This window comes from Alexandromys fortis, unplaced genomic scaffold (genome assembly GCF_014885135.2).
Source record: "Alexandromys fortis isolate MF-2015 unplaced genomic scaffold, M_Fortis_MF-2015_v1.1 scaffold_206, whole genome shotgun sequence".
NCBI classification, from domain to species: domain Eukaryota; kingdom Metazoa; phylum Chordata; class Mammalia; order Rodentia; family Cricetidae; genus Alexandromys; species Alexandromys fortis.
The window spans coordinates 1,585,103-1,608,132 of NW_026068097.1; the positions used below are offsets into that span (position 1 = coordinate 1,585,103).

General features: G+C 40.7%; 1 protein-coding gene across 5 annotated transcripts in view; it reads right to left on the reverse strand.

Moving 5' to 3' along the window:
* Positions 1–23,030, reverse strand: part of Mtmr1 (myotubularin related protein 1) — a 75,324-nt gene that overhangs the window by 19,397 nt on the left and 32,897 nt on the right. For all 5 annotated transcript variants that reach the window (XM_050123635.1, XM_050123633.1, XM_050123634.1 and 2 more), the window contains 5 exons: positions 22,756–22,905; positions 21,739–21,927; positions 13,151–13,336; positions 11,937–12,143; positions 2,522–2,614 (listed from right to left, as the gene is read on the reverse strand). In XM_050123635.1, the coding sequence (XP_049979592.1) occupies positions 2,522–2,614; positions 11,937–12,143; positions 13,151–13,336; positions 21,739–21,927; positions 22,756–22,905 (825 nt within the window). The remainder of the gene's footprint in view (positions 1–2,521; positions 2,615–11,936; positions 12,144–13,150; positions 13,337–21,738; positions 21,928–22,755; positions 22,906–23,030) is intronic.

The following is a 23,030-nucleotide window of genomic DNA, read 5'->3' on the forward strand; positions in this document are numbered from 1 at the left end:
GACATTGTTTACAGATGAAGATCATTGTCTTCATATATTGCACAGTTGTTTATTGTTTTAGTCTTTAAGTTAGATAGATATTGAGAATTATATAGATTAATAGTCATCTAAGTTTGTCATTTGTAATTAGACTAATCAGGTTCTTTAGATATATAGAGATTATACTCAGTATAGATAGATAATCTTCAACCTCTTTGGAGAGCTGTAGAATATGGCCTTTAATATAACTCAGAGTTTCGTGATAGTGAGACACAATTGCTCCTGGCAACACCGCTCTATTCCCGAGAGAACGTTGAGCACCAAAGACACTCCACTGGGAGCTTGTCTTCTTGGCAGAACTGGCCTTTGGGTTAAGAAAAGCCCATACCTCAACCACTGACAGAGATACAGAGCGTGCATCAATGGATACAACAGGACTGTCATATCCTGCCAAGACAGGGTAAGATAGTTTTGAAAAGTTCCTTGCCTTTAATAATGGTATGTCAGTTATGTTAGGCCTTAGCCAAAGTTGGTTGACTCAACATTGCAAACGAGACTTTGGGTGATTGCCCAGGTAGTCAGTTGTCTTTGTCAATTGTTACACATTTTGGATATATCTCGTTTGTTAAGTAATATTTATTCCCTTCTCGGATCTTTGATGGAGTTGAAGATTATATAATTGTAGTTACTCTCTACATTATTTAGACTCCTTGAGATAGAATGTTTAGCAAAACTTTTGATTCTCAATAGTTTGTTATATTTATTTGTTATTATTGTATATAGTTGTATTTGGTTTAGTTCTGTCTTATTTAGACAAAAGGGGGAGATGTAGGGATAAGTCCCACCCCTTAGGGGGCGTGTTCGCCTCAGGCTAAAGTTTTCCTCTAAATTTGGCGAGCGTGCTCCCAGTGCTCGCTTCTGCTTTCCTGGTCTCCGCGGGAACGGTGGTTCTGTAAGTCTATTCCTCCATTAAAGCTGTCTATATTTTGACAGTCTGTCTGCATTTGCTTACGCCGTTACACACAAGAACCCTGTCAGCTTGTGGATGCTAAGTCTAAAGGTAAGAGAGCCTGCTCCAAGTGATGGCCTATAAAATCTATTCCAAATCCTCTCCCCTTGTTTCTCAAAATGACTTATCTTAGACTCTTGCCACAGTCTGTGAACTCATAGCATCAAAAAGGCAGCTCTGCAAACTTCAGCATACAGACACAGATGCACACTCTGGCATTTTAATAAGAACCCCAGGGGATTCATGTGCTGGTTCAAGTTCCAGTTGGTCTGGTATAGCACTGTGCCCTCAAACATCAGAAGAGACTGAGGGGCTTGGGAGCCCAGAGTGTTGGCTCTAGCTTTTGAGCATCAGCAGGTATGTAGTGAGTCTAGAGCTGGTATGGCCACTAAGATCCCAGGGGATGCTGCTGGGAAACAGTCCACATTGGGATGGGGAGGGCAGCAGAGTCGATGTACTTGTTCCTAACATTTTCTCATCCCAACACACTTCTACCAGTAATAGCAGGCCACAGTGAGCAAACAAGGATGGTAATTCATAGCTTTCCATGGTGAGAAGGAGATAAATGTCCTCTGAAAAGGCTTTCAGGAGCATCAAACATGCACCCCAAGGCATTGGGACCTGAAGATGGCTAGGCGTTTCTCGCAGATGCACAGGAAGGACAGCATCCAGGCCCTGGTTCTGTCTCCAACTTACATCCACTCAAGCCAGACTGAGTAGTACACACTGGGAAAAAACTGCTCTGCTTTTTCTCTCCTTTCTGGGTCCAAGTTCATGTCTCCTATCCCAAGGCTAATACTCCAAACTCAGACTTGGAAGTTAGAGATCAGGGAATATCTGAGTGGGTCTTAATTAAAGTGAAGCTGTAGGACCTGACTAATTTAGGGAAGGAGGATCCCCATGTGTTTCCTTACTTACCAGAACCCTGTTCAATGGAGTTAAGAAACTAAAATAACAACTTAGGACAAAAAGTTCCCGAGCTTCCTGTCTGTTATTGGCGCTTAGACACTTATTACTCTCAGTGACTGTGGTATGTGTAGGGCTATGGCCTGGAGCACACTGTGAGGATTCTCAGATACCCTGGACTGACTCTTTAACTAGCAGTTCTAAGGTGGGATGAAATCTTGGAGTAAGTGCCATGCAGTTAGTGGGTAGGAGGATTGGCCAAAACTGCTAGCGGAAGAAAATTCTACTTTTCTACTCACATTTTTAAGTGAATAAGAGCCAAACTGCATTGAGTAATAGAAGGGGTAATTTTTTTTTTGAGACAGGGTTTCTTTGTAGCTTTGGAGCCTGTATTGGAACTTGCTCTGTAGACCAGCCTGGCCTGGAACTCAGGAAGATATGCCTATATCTGCTTCCTGAGTGCTGGGATTAAAGGCGTGTGCCGCCACCATCTGGCTAAAAGGGGCCATTTTTTAACATGCACACATCCTCATTTTGAAATTTAATGGAATGGAAATTTAATTTTCATCTATGAAGTATATTTGAACCAGACTATATCAGGTTGGAAATGTACTCGAAATCTCTTACCTGTCTTGTCATCTGCCAAACACAATCAATAAACTGAAGAAATATAGGTGATCGGTCAGCATCTGCATGGTTGTCATCACCATGGCCCACTCTCTGGAAAGAAGCAAAAGATTGCAATTGTGTTATAGTCCTCTCAAAAGTCAATTAATTTGTCTAGTCATGTCTCATTATGCCTATGATAACTCCTGCTCATTATGGACACTCAAAATTGTAAGAAGGAGGAACTAGACATTAGAGCATAATGATACATAGTATGAAAATGCCACAACAAAAGTGCTACTTTGTATGATTTTAAAATTAAATGACTACATAATTAAAAATAAGAGTTCATTAAACTAAATGGATTTTCATTTCTTTTAGGAAACACTATTTCAGTTTACTCCATGTTTATATGGTGATGGTTTTATAATTTCACTTTAATATAGTTGATACTAAGAAAGATGGAGAACTGGCTAGCAAACCTTTTAGTTCAAATGATGGGATCAAGGGCCACTACTATAGCAATGTATGAGGCCTAATGAGGAGTGCACAAAGTAGGACATAGTTCAGAAATGTCACGAACAGGGCGAAGGAGATGGCTCAATGTAGAAAGTGCTTGCTGTCCAAGCAGGGGAGCTGAGCTTAGGCCATGTAAAAGCTGGGTATGGTAGCACAGAGAGAAGACCCTGGAGTCTTGATGGCCAATCTAGGCTAAATGGTGAGGTCCAGGTTCAGTGAGAAAACTGTCTCAAAGGTAGAAAGTGAGAGACAAAGAAATCTAGATGTTAACCTCTGGCCTCTACATATCCATACACATGAACACTTCATACACATACACACAAATAATAAGAAATAACAGTAAAGTCTGAGAATGAGTATATAAGTGCTATCCATTTTCATATATGATTTGAAGAACCCAAAATCTCATTCTTGAAATGGTATTGGGGCAGAGTCCTTCCTCAAGCAAGTTCAGGATCACACTTCACACCTTTGATATTTTCTATCAATGCATTCATACTTAAAGCTAAGATTCCTGATCGCATAAAGAGATTTGCCAGAAGCACTGAAAGTTCAATGAATAATAAGATATCCACAGAGTGAGCATTCTAAAAGAAGCTTCAAATAAGCAAAAGGATAAGAAAGGAACGATTATGAAGCAGGTTATTCAATCCCCACATAGAGAACTTGAAAAATAATGAAACTACCACCTGGAAAGACATAAAAACAAGGAAATGACCAAGTAATGTCAGCATCTAACAAGCAGGGTGGTAGGTCCAAACAGGAGTTTGAGGGAGACAGAAAGGAATGGACAAAATGAAAACACATGGTGTACATGTATAAACATTTGAAAGAATAAATTACAAAATTATTTTCATAAAATCTCAGAGATGCCATACATGGTGGCATACTCCTTTAATCAGAGCACCCAGAAGGAAGAGGCAGGTGGATCTCTGAGTTTGAAGACAGCCTGGTATACATACTTGAAGCATTTATGTTATTATTCTTTATCAATAAAAACTTGGGATTCAGATATCAGGATAAGAACCTGAATGAGTAAAGAAGCAGTGGCAAAGTGACCAGTGAAGGGCCAGGCCCTCTCTAAGACCCGTCCTACCACTTCCTGTCTCTCTATCTGTCCTCAGTCCTCTAAAACTTCTATTGTTAACTTTGGTTAGCCAGTAGCTAGCTCCACCCTCTGATTCAAAGCAAATTTTATTGGAAGTCTTGGGAGCATCAGAATGCAGTCAAAATATTACACAACACATAGTGAGTTTCAGGCCAGACAGGGCTGCCATCGTAAGACACTGTCTTAAAGGATCCCACACACCAAAAATCCCCTTAAAATATATTACCTTATTTTCATTTGGTAGGGTAGGTGTTTTGTTTCGTTGTGGTGGTGATTGTTTGGGGAGGCTGTTTCTATTTTACTTTAAAGGTTTGACTTTTTTATGTGCATTATGTGTGTGAGGCTAGAGTACGATTCTATCTACTTGGTGTAAATGGAAAACACAGTATTTATCATTTTGTGTCTGGCTTATTCCAGTCAACATAATGTCTTGAAGTTTATCTATGTTGTAGCATATGTCAGAATTTCCCTCCTGTTTTAAGGCAAAATACCTTTACCCTTTGAGCCAACTCTCCAGTCCTCTCATTCTTTTCTTTTTAACATCTACTAACCTCCTCTGGTATAAGGGATCCTGCTTGGCCTTCAGAATTCTAGGCAATTTAATAGTATGTGGATGAGGCACAATCCTTGGTAAGGTACCTAGGATACAAAGACAACTGCAGCACAGTGCCTGGGTTTGAGGAGTAATTAATTTGTGGTGTGGTCAAGTGGGTAAAGACCTGTAAATAATAAGGGTAATACACTATTGCAAGGGCTTTTGCATGTGCATTGGGTATAGTGAGGACAGAAAGGAAGGTGTGAACAACCTTAGGAAGGGGCTGAAGAGTATAAGGCAGTAAAGTCACATAAGATGCAGTCATTATGGAAGTCTCATTTAGATAAACTATGAATGCCAGGGAGACACCTTCCCCCTAATATATCAATGAATGTACTGTAATCAGTGAGAAGTGGTGAGGCTAGCCAGGCAGCTGGGAGCTGAGCGGCAGGAACACTGACCGCAGCTCCTTCTACAAATATCGCCCAGATGTGGATAACTGAATCCACAGAAAGCCCGAGAAAGCTTGGGAAAGAATAGAGTAAAGCATGTTTTCTTGGTAGCAGCAATTTCTCGGGTCTGCTCTGCTTGCCAGAGGCAAGCAAGTGCTCTCATCTAAGAGAGGCTTCCCGACTCAGCTTTTAGCTGCAAAACCCTGCAGCTCTTTTAAGAGGTCCTACCACAAATACTTAAAACGGTGTTGATGAAAAGCTGAACGCATGCTTTTCAGTTTTCAGCTGTATCAGGAAAAAAGCTACGCCGTTTTAAAATGCTGGCTTTCTGAGCTGTCCTTCCAGGGCAAACTCTGACTCTTTCAGACAGGCAGGCCAACTGAGTGTGGTCTGTGAGCAGAATGCTGCATCTTTCTTGCTGGCAGGGACCTTGAAACGCTATAGGGTTGTGGCAATAAAAATGGCTACAGCCGTTACCTCCGCCATGAGGCTGGAAAGCTAAGGAATGGGCTGGATCTAGCCGGCAAAGCCACGGCTTTAATCCTACCCACATTGCTCAGTAATTTAAAGGCTCATGTGATCAGAAAAAAAGAGACATATACAGTAAAGAGAGATTCAAAGACAAAAAAAATCTCTAAATGGTTTACAGTTTGTTAAAATATATGTAAGCTAAAGGTTAAAGTTCTTTTTTTTCCCTACCATAGGTTTATTGAAGGAAACCGAGTTCCTGGCTGCTTGCTGGCCCTCAGCTCGGGGAGGCTGAGCAACCCGAGACTGGCAGCAGCCTAGACCCTGATCCGACATTGAAAGGCAGGAACCAAAACCTCCCTCCAGTGCCCAACAAAGCTTGTAGCTCCTTGGTGTCCTTGGTGCCAAGCAGGGCCTGTTCCTATGGTGAGGACGCAGGAAGGTAGCGAAAAGTTAAAAAAAGAAAGAGAGTAGTTGGGTGTGGTAGTACACACCTTTAATCTTAACACTTGGGAGGCAGAGACAGACAGATCTCTGTGAGTTCAAGGTGTGGTAGCATATACCTTTCATGTGACTTCTGAGTGTGGTGGGACACACCTTTAATCCCAATGCCTGGGAGGCAGAGACGGACAGATCTCTGTGAGTTCAAGGTGTGGTAGCACACACCTTTAATCCCAGCACTTGGGAAGGAGAGGCAAGTGGATCTCTGTGAGTTCAAGGACAGCCTGGTCTATAGAGTTATTCTTGGACAAAGATATACAGAGAATGTGTCTCAAAAAATAAAAGTAAAAACAAACAAAATAGAGGTTAAAATAAAGCTGCACAAAGATGGAAAATACACAGAGAATCTTGATACTGTATGCTATTATGCTCTCTTTGAATTGTTTGAATGCTGAGGAAGGAGCAACAGATGCTAAAAGATATTTGTTTATAAATGATGCTTAACTAATCCAACATAGATATTTTGAAAATACTTTGACTTCGGAATTTGGATCCAAGGATATGATACTTTGGAAAAGAGATTCTTCTTTTGTTTTCATAGAGGATGAGACCCTGTGGATTGCTTCTATGCAATATGGTATGATAGACCACGCCCTCCTGAAAGGTTGCTGTGAACACCCTCAAAAAATTACTTTGCTCAACTGCCGACTGAGAGGAACCTAGCACATAGGTTACACCATGAAAGATCTGATTAACAGCGCCCCCATTCAGCAGGAAGCAGCTTGGAGAGAAAAAACTGCGCCCATGTTCCTAAATATTGTTTATAAATGTTCTTTTACATTTAAAGGGGGTATGATATAGATATGGACAATTTATATTGGTATGTTTTGCTTTGTTGATATAAATTTAAGGACGATTTTGTTATATATATGCATATTTCTGATCTTGATTAAGGTATTGTGATTATGTAGTTCATTTAAAAATGTAATGTATATAGGATGTTGATAATCATCTATAATAGTCAAGTTTGTAGTCATGTTAGTTAGACTTTCTAGGTGTGCATGAATATATTTCAGATAGGCATTCTTCATATCTTTCAAAGACTACAGAATATGGCATTTAATGTTTTAATAACTTAAGGATTTTCATGACAATGAGACATGTCTGCTCCTGGCAGCACCAATCTACTTCGAGAGGAAGATGGGAATCGAAGAGGCTTTTTACAGAGTTTGACAGCCATTTGGGCAAGAAACTGCTCTTGCCCAAACTGTTGCATAAACTGGACACAAAGAACCTGCAGAGAGAGGACTGCTGAACTTGCCCAAAGGTGAGATGATTCTTTGGGGTTCCTGACTCATGAAAGAGTCTGCAAGACATTCTGCAGGACACAGCAGATAGTGACTGAACTGTCTTTGAAATTTCCTGCTTCATGGAAAAAGTCTGCTGGATACTATGGGCCTGTAGGCCAAAGATAGATGCCCCAACCGTACAGAGGAACTTTGGGTAACTGTCCAGGAAGGAAAATGTCTCTGTCATTTCTAGAGTTTGGAAGTTGCTTATTTCTTGTTTGCTTAGGTAATATTATATCCTTCGGGAGTCTTTGATGGAGTTGAAGAATAGATAGATAGTTATTGTTTTCCTTAGTTATGATAAAAGATAAAGTAGATATAAATATTGTAGTTGTAATTCTTGCTTGATAACTGTTTTATAATATGTGATTTTACTATGTTAAAGTTAAAGCCTTTCTTTTTTGTTTAAACAGAAAAAGGGGAAATGATGGAGGAGTTACTTTTATTGGTTAATAAAGAAACACTGCCTTGGCCCATTTGATAGGCCAGCCCTTAGGTGGGTGGAGTAGACAGAACAGAATGCTGGGAAGTGAAGTGAGCCAGACGCCATGCCTCTTCTCTCTGGTCAGATGAAATGAAGCTCCGGCCCAAGATGGACACAGGTCAGATATGCTGAATCTTTCCGGATAAGCCACCACTTTGTGGTGCTACACAGATTATTAGAAATGGGTTAAGTAAGATATGAGAATTAGCTAAGAAGAGACTAGATATAATGGGCCAGGCTGTGTTTATATGAATACAGTTTGTGTGTTGTTATTTTGGGGCATAAGCTAGCCAGGCAGTCCAGAGCTGGGTGGCAGGAACACTGCCCGCAGCTCCTTCTACAGAGGGGTGCTTGGAGAACTCTAAGTGGGTGGTCAGGGCTCACACTCGGGGAATGAGTGAGGAGGGGAAACTTGGGTGTGAGATTAGGGAGTTGAACTAGGGACACATTGAGCATCACACTGAGTTCATATTGGGCAGTGACAACACTAATGCTCCATTTGATTACAGGAGGATGACAGGAAGCAAGGGGACAGGCTTCACAAAATCTACTTAGGATACTCCCTGAAAGAAATGAATAGACCAAAATTAAGGGTGAAGTGGTGGCAATGTGAAGGGGAATGCCAGATCTGAAGCTAGGTTCAAATATTTGGCACTGGCTGAAATCATTAAGAGATTAAGCATACATAGAAGAGAAGTAGTCCCAGGGCTGAGCCCTAAGACACCACAATGAGGTTGGAGAGATGGAGGGTCCAAACCAGAAAAAAATGCAAATGATTGTAGAGTCACAGCCTAGTGAAACAAAGCACTTCTTAAAGAAGGAAATAACAACACAAATGCTCAGGCCAAGTAATAGAAGGGTTTGGCAAAGTGGCTGTGGTAAGACTAGTTGCGATGGATGAGTGTGAGAAGGAAGCCCAGTTAAGGTGGGGTCAAGACAGACAAGAAGGAGAAAGGCAGTGGTAAGTAGATATGCATAAAATAGTTCTGATGAGTGTTCTAATAAAGGAAGGCAGATAATTGCAATAATGGCTGGAGGAGATTATAAAGTCAAAAGGGTTGTATTTTAGGGTTATAACAGCATATTTATACAGCAATGGGAACAGAGGCAGGAAAGAAAGAAGTTAGCTATAAAGTTACGTGATAATGTGCAAGAAATATATGACAGAAACAGACAAGAGCAGGTACTAGTTTGAGGAACTCAGAAGCTCATTCATGGAAACAAGGGAAGTAGAGAACAGAGACTCAGCCAATGTTGGCTGCAGACTGAAGCCCTCTCCCTTACCACCTCAGCTGCTTGACCATAGGTAGACAACTCACACCCTAGAATAGAAATCTGGTTCATCATTTGTCAACTGCAGGACTGCCTACATCAGGTGACTCACAGCTGCCTTTAACTCCAGCTCTAGGCTATCTTAAACTCCAGATCCAGGAGATCTAACACCCTCTTGTGGCCTCCATAGGTACATGTATAGATGCAGCATACATGTACATGGACACACATATACATAAGTAAAAATAAATCTTTAAAAATTAAAAAAAAAAGAACACAGCACTCTGTGTTCATCCTGACACCATAGCTTCTGTTAGTTCTGGTACTACCATTGTTGATATGTCGACAGAGAGCTCTTAGCACTTCCTTTCTGGTTAAAGCACCTTGAGAGCCTTCTTTCCCTCAGGACAAACATTCTGGGGATGAAACATGAAAGAAAGTAGCTTCTGAGACTTCAGAGAAAATCAGCTGTAAACATCTGGAAACCCTATACTCTCTTCCCCATGGAGCTCAGATTTTGCTGAAGGGGAACAAGCATTTAAGTTACTGTTTTAACAAGGATAACCCCAACTAAGACTTCTAGCAATAGTGGAGAAGGTGCCTGAACTGGCCTTCCCCTATAATCAGATTAGTAACTACCTTAATTGTCATCATAGAACCTACACCAGTAACTGATGGAAGCTGATGCAGTGATCCACAGCCAAGCACTAGGTGGAGCTCCTGGAATTCAGTTGAAGAGAGGGAGTAAGAATGGGGAATGTCAAGATTATGATCAGAAAAACCACAGAGACAGCTGACCTGAACTAGTAGGAGCTCACGAACTATGGACTGACAGCCAGCAAACCTGCATAGGACTGAATTAGACCCTTTGAATGTGAGTAACAGTTGTGTGGCTTGGGCAGTTTGTGGAGACACTGGCAGTGGGATCAGGATTTATCCCTGGCGCATGAACTGGCTCTTTGGAACCCATTCCCTATGATAGGATACCGTGTTCAGCCTTGATACAGGGTGGAGGGCGCTCGGTCTTGCCTCAACTTGGTATACTAGACTTTGTTGACTTCCTTGAAGAGGCCTTACTTCCTCTGAGGAGCACATGTGGGGGTGAGATGAGGGAGGTGGGAGTGGGAGAAGGGGAGGGAGGGGGAACTGGGGTTAGTATGTAAAATTTAAAAGCTTTCAAATAAAAAAATATTAATAAAATGGAAATTGTGTCAATGAAGCCTGAATATCTTACCTACATTTATGTATAAATATAAAGATCCTACTTATAAACTGAAAAAAGACAGTGTTTTTAAAATAGTCACAACATCTCTGAATATGGGCCAGGTTCAGCAGCAAGCACTTAATAAATCCAAATTCCTCCCCCTTTAACACCTAACTGCAGAACGAAGGAAACCGAGGCAGAAGCAATGGCTAAATAAATATCTGACAACAGCTTCCCAGGCCATGAAGCTCAGAGGCTGTGGAGCTACCCCCTCATTCTAGAAGGGCTTCTACCTAGCCCTCCTCCTTGAAGTGTATTCACAGCAGGTAAACTTGGATCCCCACACCTATGGTACTCCAAGTCCTTGCACTGCCCACCCTGCAATTCACACTGAGCCTCACTCTGACTTTGGGAGTATTCCAATTCAATAGATGATCCCCAACAGCTCAAGAGGTTTTGCACAGTAGAATTCACTGCCAGTTTCAGTCACACACAAATGGCTGCCCCAAATGCCCACCAAAGGCCCAACAATTCACTTAGGAATATACTCTGCAAATTGAAAGCAAGAGTTTCCAGGCTGAATTACATGTCCAAAGCCCCAGTACTTTATAATGTTACTGTATTTAAAGGCAGGACCTTTAAAGAGGTCACTAAAGTTAAGTTCTGACCCAATATGACTGCTGTCCTTAAAGATACCAAGGAAGCGAACAATGAGGGCTGATGAGAAGCCAAGGACAATGGCATGGGGTTTTGATCCTACTTCATGTTCTGGCTTGGTGGGAGCCTAGCCAGTTTGGATGTTCACCTTCCTAGACATGGACAGAGGGGGGAGGACCTTGGACTTTCCACAGGGCAAGGAACCCTGACTGCTCTTTGGATTGGAGAGGGAGGGGGAGAGGAGTGGGGGCAGGGGGAGAAGAGTGGGAGGAGGGGAAGAAGGGTGGGAGGTGAGGGAGGGAAATGGGAGGCTGGGAGGAGGCGGAAACTTTTTTTTTCCTTTTCTCAAAAAAAAAAAAAGATACCAAGGAAATGATCACAGAGAAAAGGCATGTGGGAAGAGGCAAGAAGAGCATGGCATGGCCATCTACAAACCAAGAAGAGAGACTTCAGGAGAAACCAACCCTACTGGAACTTGATTTTGGACTTCCAGCCTCTATAATAGTGAGAAAATACACATTTGTAGTTTATATTACCAGTCTGTGGTACTTTGTTATGGAAAAGCCTGTATAATCTCATGAGACTTTGTAGAGGCGGATTAGGAATCTAGGGGCTGCAGAGAATGGGAATGGTGCACTGACTAATGTATATAGGGCTTCCATTTGGGGTGACAAACAGGTTTGGGGACTAGCATTGTGAATATAGTATAGGACACTGTATTGAGCACTTTAAAGTGGTTAATTCTGTGCTATGTGGGTTTGACTTCATTTTAATTATATAAAATAATCCCTATCAGGAGCATACAATGTGGAGGTCCTTGGTATTTTATTATGGAAATTTAGGTCTGGTGCAAAGGAAAAGGGCTGTTCATGTATGTAAATATATGTTACCAAATGCCAAGTACATGTATGTGAGATGGGAAAACAGTTATACATAGATCAACATACCAGTGCAAACCTGTGTCCAAAGCTTATCCACTCCTTTTCTATGAGAGCCTCAAATCCTTTAATAGTCCGGTAATAACTGTCCAACATCAGCATTGCCAGAGATGTGAGCTGGGATGTTCGGTCCCAGCCATCGCTGCAGTGGATCACCACGGAAGTTTTCCCAGATTCTATTTTATCAGCAATTCGTACTGCCCCAGCAAGCAGCACCTTCAGAAAAGAAGGCAAAACAGACAAGGCTTCATTAAGTGTTAACCTCTGTATAAGATAATTCTGTAAAAAAAAGTTTAGATATTCTCACCTATAAACCATTAAGAATGTCATCTAGGGCTGAGGCTCTACTTCAGTGAGTCTCTAGGCTTCAGCCCTCAGACCCCAAACAAAGCAAAAAACAAAACAAATCAACAACAAACAGCTATAACATTAATTAAGAATAACTCACTAGGAAGTGTTAACATCTTTTTTTTTTTTAACTATGAAAACTGATCAAAGGAAATGGGATCTTTTATTGAAGGGCCACAAGGTTCTGTTAAAAACCTGACTTACTAAGTAGGTATAGCGCACACCTGTAATCCCAGTATTTGGGAGGCAAGTTCAGACTAGTCTGAGTTATGTAGTGAGTTTAAAGCTAGCCCAGGCTACACAGACTCTGTCATTCAAAAACAAAGAAACTTGGGGATGGAAAGATGGCACAGCAGTTAAGAGTGCATACTGTTTTTGCAATATTTGCTACTTGGAAATAAGTTAGGCAGCACATAAACATCTGTAAGTCCATCTTCAGAGTATCCAATACAGTCCTCTGGCTTCAATAGGAACAGATGTTCACATGTGCGTATACCAATCCCCACGTATGCATATCATTAAAATAAGACCAAATCTTAAAAAAATAATTAAGGAAGGTGGCGGAATCAGGAGAATCAGAAGATCAAGAGAACTTCAGTTGAACAGCAAATCTGGAGGCTAGCCTAGGCTACTTGAGACTCTGCCTCAAAGTTAATTATTTATTAATTGTTAATTAAAACATTGTGAATTTTTGTCAGAAATACCCTCCACAAAGACCACAGTCCAACTGTTCCCAAGAGGAATGTTCAAAAGCTCTCATACACAGCCAAGATGCATTAATCTGTGGTGTTGAAAAACCACTTAGAAATAGAAACATTTATGACAGATATTAGATGTCTAAATCAGAAGGTAGATAAAAGATTGAACTTTTTTACCCTTATATATTCCAGCCAATGTGTCCCATCCACACTGGATAGCCACCGTGACTCATCAATGGAAGGGTACACGATCTCCTTTAATTTACGAAGTGACTCCCTCATCACATGAATATTATGGATCTCCAAAAACACGAGTTCTGCATTGGGGTAAGCACTTTCACTTTCATATCCTCCACCCTTTGCCTATAAAGAAGCAAAAGATATGCATCACTTCTTCTGAAATTAACTTTTCTATTATTTCTACTATAATGAGACATAGACTACTAAAGAAGCAATAAGCTCCTATACCCTTGTATGGTTGCCCTAGAACTGCCAGAACACAACAGAGTACCATAAACTGACATCACAAACCAACAAAAATGTGTCTTCTTACTGCAGTGCACCACCACCACCACATCTAAGTTCTCAAGGCCAGGAAGCTGAAATACAGGTGCCAATAGGGTCAGACTCCCTTAGAACCCTCTAGAATAATGTGTTACTTACTTTTCTCATTGCTGTGACAAAGTATTTGGCAAAAGTACTTAAGGAAGGAAAGTGGCTCATAGTCTGAGAGGACACAGTCCATTATAGCAGAGAAAGAATAGTGTCAGATGTGAGAGGTAGCTGGTCACACTGATGAATGCTGCTGCTTATACTACTTTCTCCTTTTTATTCAGTCCAGGACCCCACATTCATCATAAGTCTTCCCTCCTCAGTTGAACCTCCCTGGAAACACTCTCAAAGTCATACCAAGCAGTGTGTCTTTATGACTGTAAATCCCATCTGTTGATGATCAAGACCAAGAACTGCAGAGAAGATTTATTATTCCTTGGCTCTCCTGGTTCCTAGTGGCCCTAGCCATTCTAGGTTTATATGCTCATTGCCTTAATCTCTACTTCCTTGTTTGCAGTTGATCTTCTCCCCTTTGTCTTCGCCTCTGCAAGTCTTATAAGAAATACCTGTTGGGCTAGCAAGATGACTTGGTAGAGAAGGCACTTGTCACCAAGACTGACAACCTGAGTTTTATTGATACCATGGACCTATGTGGTAAAAAGAGAGACCCAAATCCTGAAAAGTTGTCTGCTGGCCTGTACATATGAGCACATGCACACAATTAAATGTAATACAAAAGCATGTCTGTCATGCTGAATTAAGGTTCATCCTAATCTAATATGACTTTGGTTTAACTTGATTACATTTATAATGAATCTTTGAAAATATTTGTAAGTACGAGGAGTCAGGACTTCAACACTCATTTATTGAGGACATAATTTAAGCCTTAATAATCCTGCTGTACCCATTATGGTTTTTAGATCAGTACCAACTAACTGGCTCTTATTCAAGGTTCCTTATGCTAGTGTCATTTATCTACCAAGAAAATGTCATACTACCACAAAATTTCTGCATAATAATACAGTTTGGAGTTCTGAAACCACAAAGTTTATTTTAGCAATTTAGAAAGAGAAAATAATATAACAAAAAAGAAGATAAGGATTAACTCTTAGTGAGCTTATCAAAACCTGGTCTGTAGCTAGCTTACACTTTATAGAGGTCAGTAATTAAAGCACATTTAGATGAGAGTGCAGAGAAACTGGTGGGAATGTAAAAAGCTATAGCTGCTGCAGAAGTCAACTTGATAGTTCCTCAAAAAGTTACAGGTAGAATTTCTATATCACCTAGCCACTATGAACATTTGTGTGTAAATTTTATTTAAATACCTGTTCTCAATTCTTTGGCTTATATACCCATGTATATAAGAGTGGTGTCATAATAACAAACAATTTAAATGTCCATAAACAGATAGTTAAGCAAATAGAATGTTGTCTCTCTATACAATAGAATATTATTCATTCATAAAGAGGAATGCTGTAAGATGGTATAAAATGGATTAATTTTTTTAAATTAGTACCAATTGGCCTATTAGTTCAGGCTTCTTATTAACTCTTATAACTTATATCAGCCCATAATTCTGGTCTGTTTTAGCCATGTGGCTTGGTACCTTTTTCAGCAAGGCAGTCACATCTTGCTTGCTCTGTGTCTGGCTTCCTCTCTCTCTCTCGGTGACAATGGCATATTGAAACTTCCCTCTTCCTAGAATTCTTGTTGCCCTGCCTCTACTTCCTGCCTAACTACTGGCCAATTAGCATTTATTTAAAATACAAATGACAGGGTACAGACCAGTGTCCTACAGCACTCCCCCCCCTTTTTTAAACAAGAATTCTGAATCAAATCTACTTTGCTTAGCTTTTCTACTGACCATTATCCATAACAACTTGTAACCAACATTCTAAACAAAGGCAAATATCCATAATCCAAAATGGATTAATTTTTTTAAAATGAGTGAAAGAAGACAGACAGAAAGGAGTACTTAAATGTATGATTCAATTTTTGAGGGGGAGGTTTTTGAGACAGAGTTTCTCTGTAGCTTTGGGGCCTGTCCTGGAACTAGCTCTTGTAGACCAGGCTGACCTTGAACTCACAGAGATCCACCTGCCTCTGCCTCCAGAGTTCTGGGATTAAAGGCGTGCACCACCACTGCCAGAAGTATCATTCTATTTTTATGAAGTGTCCAATTCAGGGGAATCTATACAGAGAAAAGCATATTTATTGATGCCAGAGGTTGGAAAAGGGGAATGGGTACATGATGTGGGAGTGTCATATCAATCTGTTGATTTCATTGGCTGAGCAATAAAGAAACTGCTTGGCTGGCCCTGATAGCTTAGAACATAGGTGGGTGGAATAAACAGAATAGGATGCTGGGCGGAAGAGGAAGTGAGGTCAGACTCTGCGCTGCTTCCAGAGGGACCGGACAGCCGCCATGCTCTGCTCTCCCAGGCAGCTGCAACCCACGATGGACTTAGGCTAGAATCTTCCCGGTAAGCGCACCTTGGGGTGCTTACACACATCATTAGAAATGGGCTAGTCCAGGTGCGAGAATTAGCCTGTAAGGGCTAGAGTTCATGGGCCAAGCAGTTCTTAAATGAATACAGTTTGTGTGTTGTTATTTCGGGCATGAGCTAGCCAAGTGGCCGGGGTGTTGGGGGCGTAGCCCTGCCGCTCATATTTCAACAGGTACAGAGTTTCCATTTGGGGTAATGGATTCAGATAGTAGTGCTACTTTTACAGTACTGTGACTATACTGGAAGTCACTGAAGTATATTATGTGTAACACAAAGACAAGCTATTAATTTAGTCTGCAACCAACTATCCAGTATACAAATGTCTTGCCCTAGCTTAGTACTGGGCAATAATGAATAAGCTGAGACCCTGGTCTTTTAGGCTCTTCAAGTCTGGTGTGGTAGGCATGGGAGATCGGGATCAAGGGCAGCACGGGGCTGAGGGTCCTCTGTTCTAAGATAGTTCAGGAGGTTGCAGGTACCTGGACAGCCAAAAGCAAAAAAACAGGTACAAATCAGAGAGTACAGAAAAGAACATCTAAGACAAATGGGGCACAGATCTGGGTAAAGACGTGGCTTCCTGAAATGAAGGTAGGTTTTGCATAGAGAGTACCAAGACAGTGGTAAGAATGATGAATGATGAAGTCAGAGAGCATGTAGGGCCTGGATGACATGAGTGAAGAGGATCAGACAGTAGAGGAATGGGTTATGCTGGGAAGGGCCTAGGAGGGTGAGACACTCTCCAGGTAGTTAAGCACAGAGATGCAATCATTTGGCTGAAGGAAGTAGGGCGTAGATGAACATCTGATTTGAGATATTTAAGAGGAAGCACACAGTGATGACGTGGAATAGTGGGAGTAGATATGAAGAGTGATACCTATGATTCTCTGCCGGGCTGCCTGAGAGATGGTGGCATCATTTACTGAGAGTCTGTTGGCAAAAGAACATATTCTATGGGGAAGGTTATTTGCTTCTGAGTACAGCAAGGACCAAATGACTCTGAGAAAACTCAGCTGGGATACAAAAGGTCTGGAACTGAGAAGAAATGTGAACTGTGAATATCAATGTAGAACATTTGTCATATGGATGGTGACAAGGGAAGACAGAAGCATGCTGCATGGTGTTCCAGGACAATGTGTAATGTAAGGACAGAAGAGTAGGTCAGAAGCACGAGAAAGATCAGAATTTAAGGACAACAATAAAGAGCAGGGAGAAGGGGAGAGAAGAAGAGCAGAAGGGAGAGAATACAAAGAAGAGAGAAGAGAGGAGACAAGGGAGACATTACAAAGGAGAGGGAAGAAGAGAGTGGAAAGGGTGGAAGAGGAGAGGGAAAGGGGCAGGGAGAATAGGAAGGAGTAAAGACCTTGGGCAGGCAGGAGAGGCCAGGGAAGGAACATTAAGACCCATGGAGAAAGCCCCCTCTTCTACTGAAACAGGAGGCAGGAAGGGGAGACAATTCCTGTCTGATAGAGCTTGTCCTCTATGAATAAGCAGTCAGATGTTGAAGGCTGGGCAAGAGTATGCACTTGAATAGCCATAAATGGGTTGAGATGGCTTTTGTGGAGAATGTAGAGCTGGTCAGAGAAATGTAGAGGATCACGCAGCAGCACTGAGGGCCCAACTAAAACTTGAGCACACATGAATCCATAGTGGTTCTAATCTATGTATTATGAGCCCCCTTTTTCCCCGAAAACATTGAGAAGCTCAGGATGTGAGCTTGAGAAAGGCACACAGGAGAACTGAAATGGACTGCAAGGCAGTGATGCTTTTATTGGGCACCTACTTTTTGAAAAGTCGTGAGCTAGGCAGAGAAATCAGCCCGTGGGGACAGTAGCCAGTGAGCTGGAATCTCAAGGCTATACAGAACGTCAACACAGAGGCTGCATGCATACACTAAGAATTAGAATGAGCCTGGGAAATATAAAGTCAATTTATTGTCTACAAGCTGATTATAACAATGTACAGAAGACAGTCTCATTAATTAAACTAAGGTTATAGACATAATCTTATAACCTTACAAAAGAACACTGTATATAAATTCTATAACAGAACACTGGGATAAGTCACCTGAGGGTCTCAATACAGAAAGGAAAGGCAGTGAGAAAGGAAGTCCACTGATACCTTGGAAGGAGCAGGGTGTGAGGTTTAGAGAGTTCTGAAAAACAAAAATTTGTTGGACAGGCCTGTATCTATCAGGGCCAGACAGGGTTCTTGAGAGAAGCCAATGATATGGAAAAACATTACCTATCTGCAATTTGAGCAGTGGAGGTGGGGCCACTGCTGTGCCTGTTGAGAAAAAGAAAGCTATATATACCTTGGGAAGCCACTAATGTTCTTAGTTTCCGGATCTGAGAAAGAGCCAGCCTAAAGTACAGGGAATTGGCTAGCTATGTGAATATGGCTAGATTCTGTGCTGACCTTGGGGTGTGCTTCAGAAACTGGAAGAATTACCACCCAGGAGATGTGGTGAGAGAGAAAGGAAAGGACTCAAGTGCATGGAATGTGCAGAACTTCATTCTTAGATAAGTCGACATAACATGGTGACTATTGACAATGACAACATATTGACAATGACAAAACTGCTTAGAGCAGATTTGAAGTTTCTTCACCTTAAAAGAAAGTTTGTGAGGTTATGCATATGTTTGTTACCTTAATTTAGTGACTACAATACTTCAAAACATGCGAACCACAAACACATACAACCTTCACCAGGTAAAAGTATTATAAATATTTGTTATTTCAAAAGTAATAAAATAATTAAAAAGAAGATAATTCTTCTGTCTTTGTGTGTCTGTCTTCTCTATATAGTGTTCCTATATTCTGAAATTCCTTGGAATTGTACAGTGGTAACAAGCAGGATTCAGAGAGGTAGACAATAAATCCTGCAGTCCTGGGAGAGAAAGGCAACTGTCTGATAAAGGATGCCTTTGTACAATAGGCTGAAAAGTGACTCCCGTTGAAGACACAATAAACTTTCTCCAACTGTGAATGCAACCTTATTTGAAAAACAAAACAGGTCCTTGAAAATGTGATTAAAGACCTTAAGCTGCCAGGATAATCCTGGATTCTGCCAAGTGGGCCCTGAAGGTCACTACAATAACCTTAGAAGAAAGAGGAGGAAGAAACAAAGAAGCACACAGAGTAGGAGAAGGCCAAGTGAAGATAAGGTAGATCGCAGGGTATAGTTACAGCTCAGGAGTGCTTATTTGGCCATGAGACACTGAAGGAGGTAAGAAGTAGACTCTCTCTTCGAACCTTTAGAAGGGCAACAACTTTATGAGATTTTGGACTTGTAACAAGGCAGCCTCAGCCCCATTCTTCTCCTATCTTATTAACCAACACCATAACTTAGTCTTCAAGTCAGAATCCTGGGTGGCATCCATGACCACAGGAGTGGTCAACTCAGTAGTAGCTTCATGAATGGAGTATTAGGGGCATACCCATCACCATGCAGAGGTATCCACAGGTACTGTTTGCTCTTATTTCTAACCCTCCCACAAGTGTTGCCACAAGAACTGGTATCTTTCATCTGTGGAGCAAACCCCAGGAGTATCCAAGTACAAGCCAAAGGTCTCATTCTGCCAAACTCTCTTAAGCACATTGCATTTACTCTTAAGGTTTTATGACTCCAGAGACAGCCAAGTAGAGAAGTCAAACATGGGGATTTGGTCTAACCTCAGGAGGGTTCAGAGCTTGAGACACTGCCATGTACAACTTAGCACAGAGACATTGTTTAAAGTCCTGACTCAAGTAGATGACCTTGGGAGATTGTTATAGAACAAAATAGGAAATCACAAACCAAGTTCAAGTAACTTTACCATTTGAAGTTGGGAAAAGGAAGAGAAACCAATAAAAAAGAGCAAGAAGGCCAAGTTGTATATTGAGAAGAACATGGGGGTTGGGATGAGACATTTATGAAACCATGAAAACCAAGAGTGATCCATCTAAGGTCATTAATGATGACAGCAACTCGAATGCTGCCTCAGTTACAACTGCTGTAAGATAATGCTCCTGTACCCTATAAAGATTTGTCACTAGTATTGGTTTAATAAAGCAATGATTGGCCAGTAGCCAGGAAGGAAGTATAGGTGGGGCAACCAGAGTAGGAGAATTCTGGGAAGAGGAAAGACAAAGATGCAGTCACCAGCCAGATGTAGAAGAAATAAGATGAGAATGCCTCACTGAGGAAAGGTTCCAAGCCACGTGGCTAAACACAGATAAGAATTATGGGTTGAGTTAAAAGAGCTAGTTAATAATAAGCCTGAGCTATTAGGCCAAATAATTTATAATTAAATAAGCCTCTGTGTGTTTCTTTGGGACTAAATGGGAACCAGGTGGAACAGAAACTTCCACCTACAGACAATGACTCTAGAGGTAGAAGGTTGACCTTTTGGCAGCTGTAGTTAATTAATGATGGAATACATATTAGTGAAAGATAAGGAAGAAGCAGACAAGAGAAAGCTGGAAACACAAGCACACAGGTCGGATGATAATGGTGCCGCTAGCCATCATAAAACCATGTCCCATAGCATTGTTGAACAGGTATTCAAACTGTTTATGATGTTCTGCACAACTTTCTGACTATATAAAGCCAGCTCCAGTGCCATCTACATTGTAAAGTCCTAGCTAAGTTTATGGAAGGTGTAGCCATTTCACTTTCCCCTCCCAAGCAAACAAAGCTTACTTGTCCTATTTATAGCACCTCAAACTGTCTGCCTTTGTTATTTCCCCCAGCACATTGCCCCTACTGGGTGCTCATTAGATGTGTTACACAAGTGTCACATTACAAGTATGGATGAGCCAGGCGGTGGTGGCACATGCCTTTAATCCCAGAACTCAGGAGGCAGAGGCAGGCAAATCTCTGTGAGTTCGAGAGCAGCCTGGTCTATAAGAGCTAGTTCCAGAACAGGCTCCAAAGCTACAGAGAAACCCTGTCTCAAAAAACAAAACAAACAAAACAAAACAAAACAAATATGAATGTGATGGTAATGGACTGTCAGTTTTCTAATATTTTGAAATTTTACTTGAGGAGAAGGTAAAATGTTCTGACTACTGAAGTCTTCTGGTAGACTATTGGAAAACTATCCATGGGGAAGAGAAATGACTCAAATCAAAATATTTCTCTATGTGGATAATAGGTACCAGGAGCTTGATCTTCAAATTTTCATGCACATAAATGACTCAAGCCCCTTTAGCTCATGTAGAACAAAAAGGAACCACATGCTTGCACATCTCACACATGTGAGTACCGCTTTATGTCACTTACAGAAATTTTATATATTTGTAGTTTCATGTAGCTGAGTCTATTCTAAATAAATATGTATATGCATAAATGTATAAAATAATATGTAAAATATGAAGAGATAGGAATTGGTTAAATAATCAATAAATTTATTAGAGGGGCTTCCAAGGGGCATGTGGTTGTTTTACTAAAATACATACTGATTTATGCAGTTCTCTTTCAAGGCTTTAATTGAGTTATCAAATAAAACTGTGGAGAAGTAATGAAAACAATAAGATTTCAGCCAATGTAGGATCCTGGATACAGTCCACAGAGTATTAAAGAAGGAGTAACAGTCACAGTCTACATTAAAAGACTCAAAGTTCACATAATAAGAAATTCAATGGCCTGTTCCAAAACCATGAAGACTTACAGAAAGTACATTAAAAAAAAAAACCAAATTTTCTACAAGGCTACTGAACATGTACCTTGTTGGTATCAGCAACGCTGTTTTGTCGGGCATCAAAGATGATGAGTTTATGTGACTGTGCGTTAGCATCCATTATTGTCTGTAGGTATTTTTCATCTTCTTTGCAGCGTTTATCATTGGGACCCACCAGTGGCTGGCTGCAACGTGTAATCGTTGCCTGACTTTCTGGGTGAATCCATGATAACACCTAATATTTTTAAAGCAACAAATAAAACATATCTGCTCATAGATATCATCCATAAATTAATATAATTAATTGGTAAGAAAAGTATAATCTCTCCCAAAGAGTTTTCTCATAGCTCTGAGTAGGTAAGCTAGTCATAACATTGTCGTGGCCAAAATACTTAAAATGTGTTGGTCACACTAAAAGACCAACTATATTAACTAGATACTCTATAAAAAAAAAACCTTTCTGCCTTTGAAATTCTATCATTTTAAGTAAAATAAAAGTTAAGTCAAACTATTACTAAAATCTAGTCCCATTTCTATTTGACTAGCTAGTTTCATATTTTTCTAATATTAAAAAACCCTCTGTATCTCTATAATAACATAAATAGCAGCGTGAGGTCTCATAATAAAAACAAATCTATAACTCTGCCACCAGATCTCTCATTTTCCTGCAGTAGTCAAGTGACACAAGATTACTCTGATGTAAACTCTAGGCATGATTGTTTTAGTACCATGCAGCTACATCAATGCACACAGCAGGCAGAAAGAATGGATTTTCACCAGAGTGAATGGTGGAACAAAGAGGTAAACTGTAGTGCAACAGCATGGTCATTCTTGCTACTCCTCTATTATTCTTGGCTATATCTGGAGTGCAAAATTTAAGGTACCTTTGCATTTAGAAATAGGACATATACAAGAATGAGACAGCAAATGTGTGTTTATGTAATGAGTTATTTCTTAAGAATCAAAGATACAGTCAGGTTTACAAGCTAAGTTTTTACTTTCCATTTTGTTATTAGATACAATGCAGTGTCTTTATATCTAAATAGCAACGCCTATTACTTACAGGGACTCTGCCTTTTGCTCGAAAGGCTGCCACTTTTGAAAGGTCATCATCTTTTACACTAGTTGGCACAACAATGATGGCAGGGTAGGTATCGCAGAATTCATAATTACTGTTTATTTTGGATATTTTCCAACTCTCATTTGGCAAGCCCTGTAGGGTATTAGAGAAGGAAGAAGGGGAAATACTCACCTCTACTTTGCAAACAAACAAACAAAGTATGAATCACATCTCTTTCCTATTTTAAATGAAAATTCATTTGTAACTTTTTCAATGTT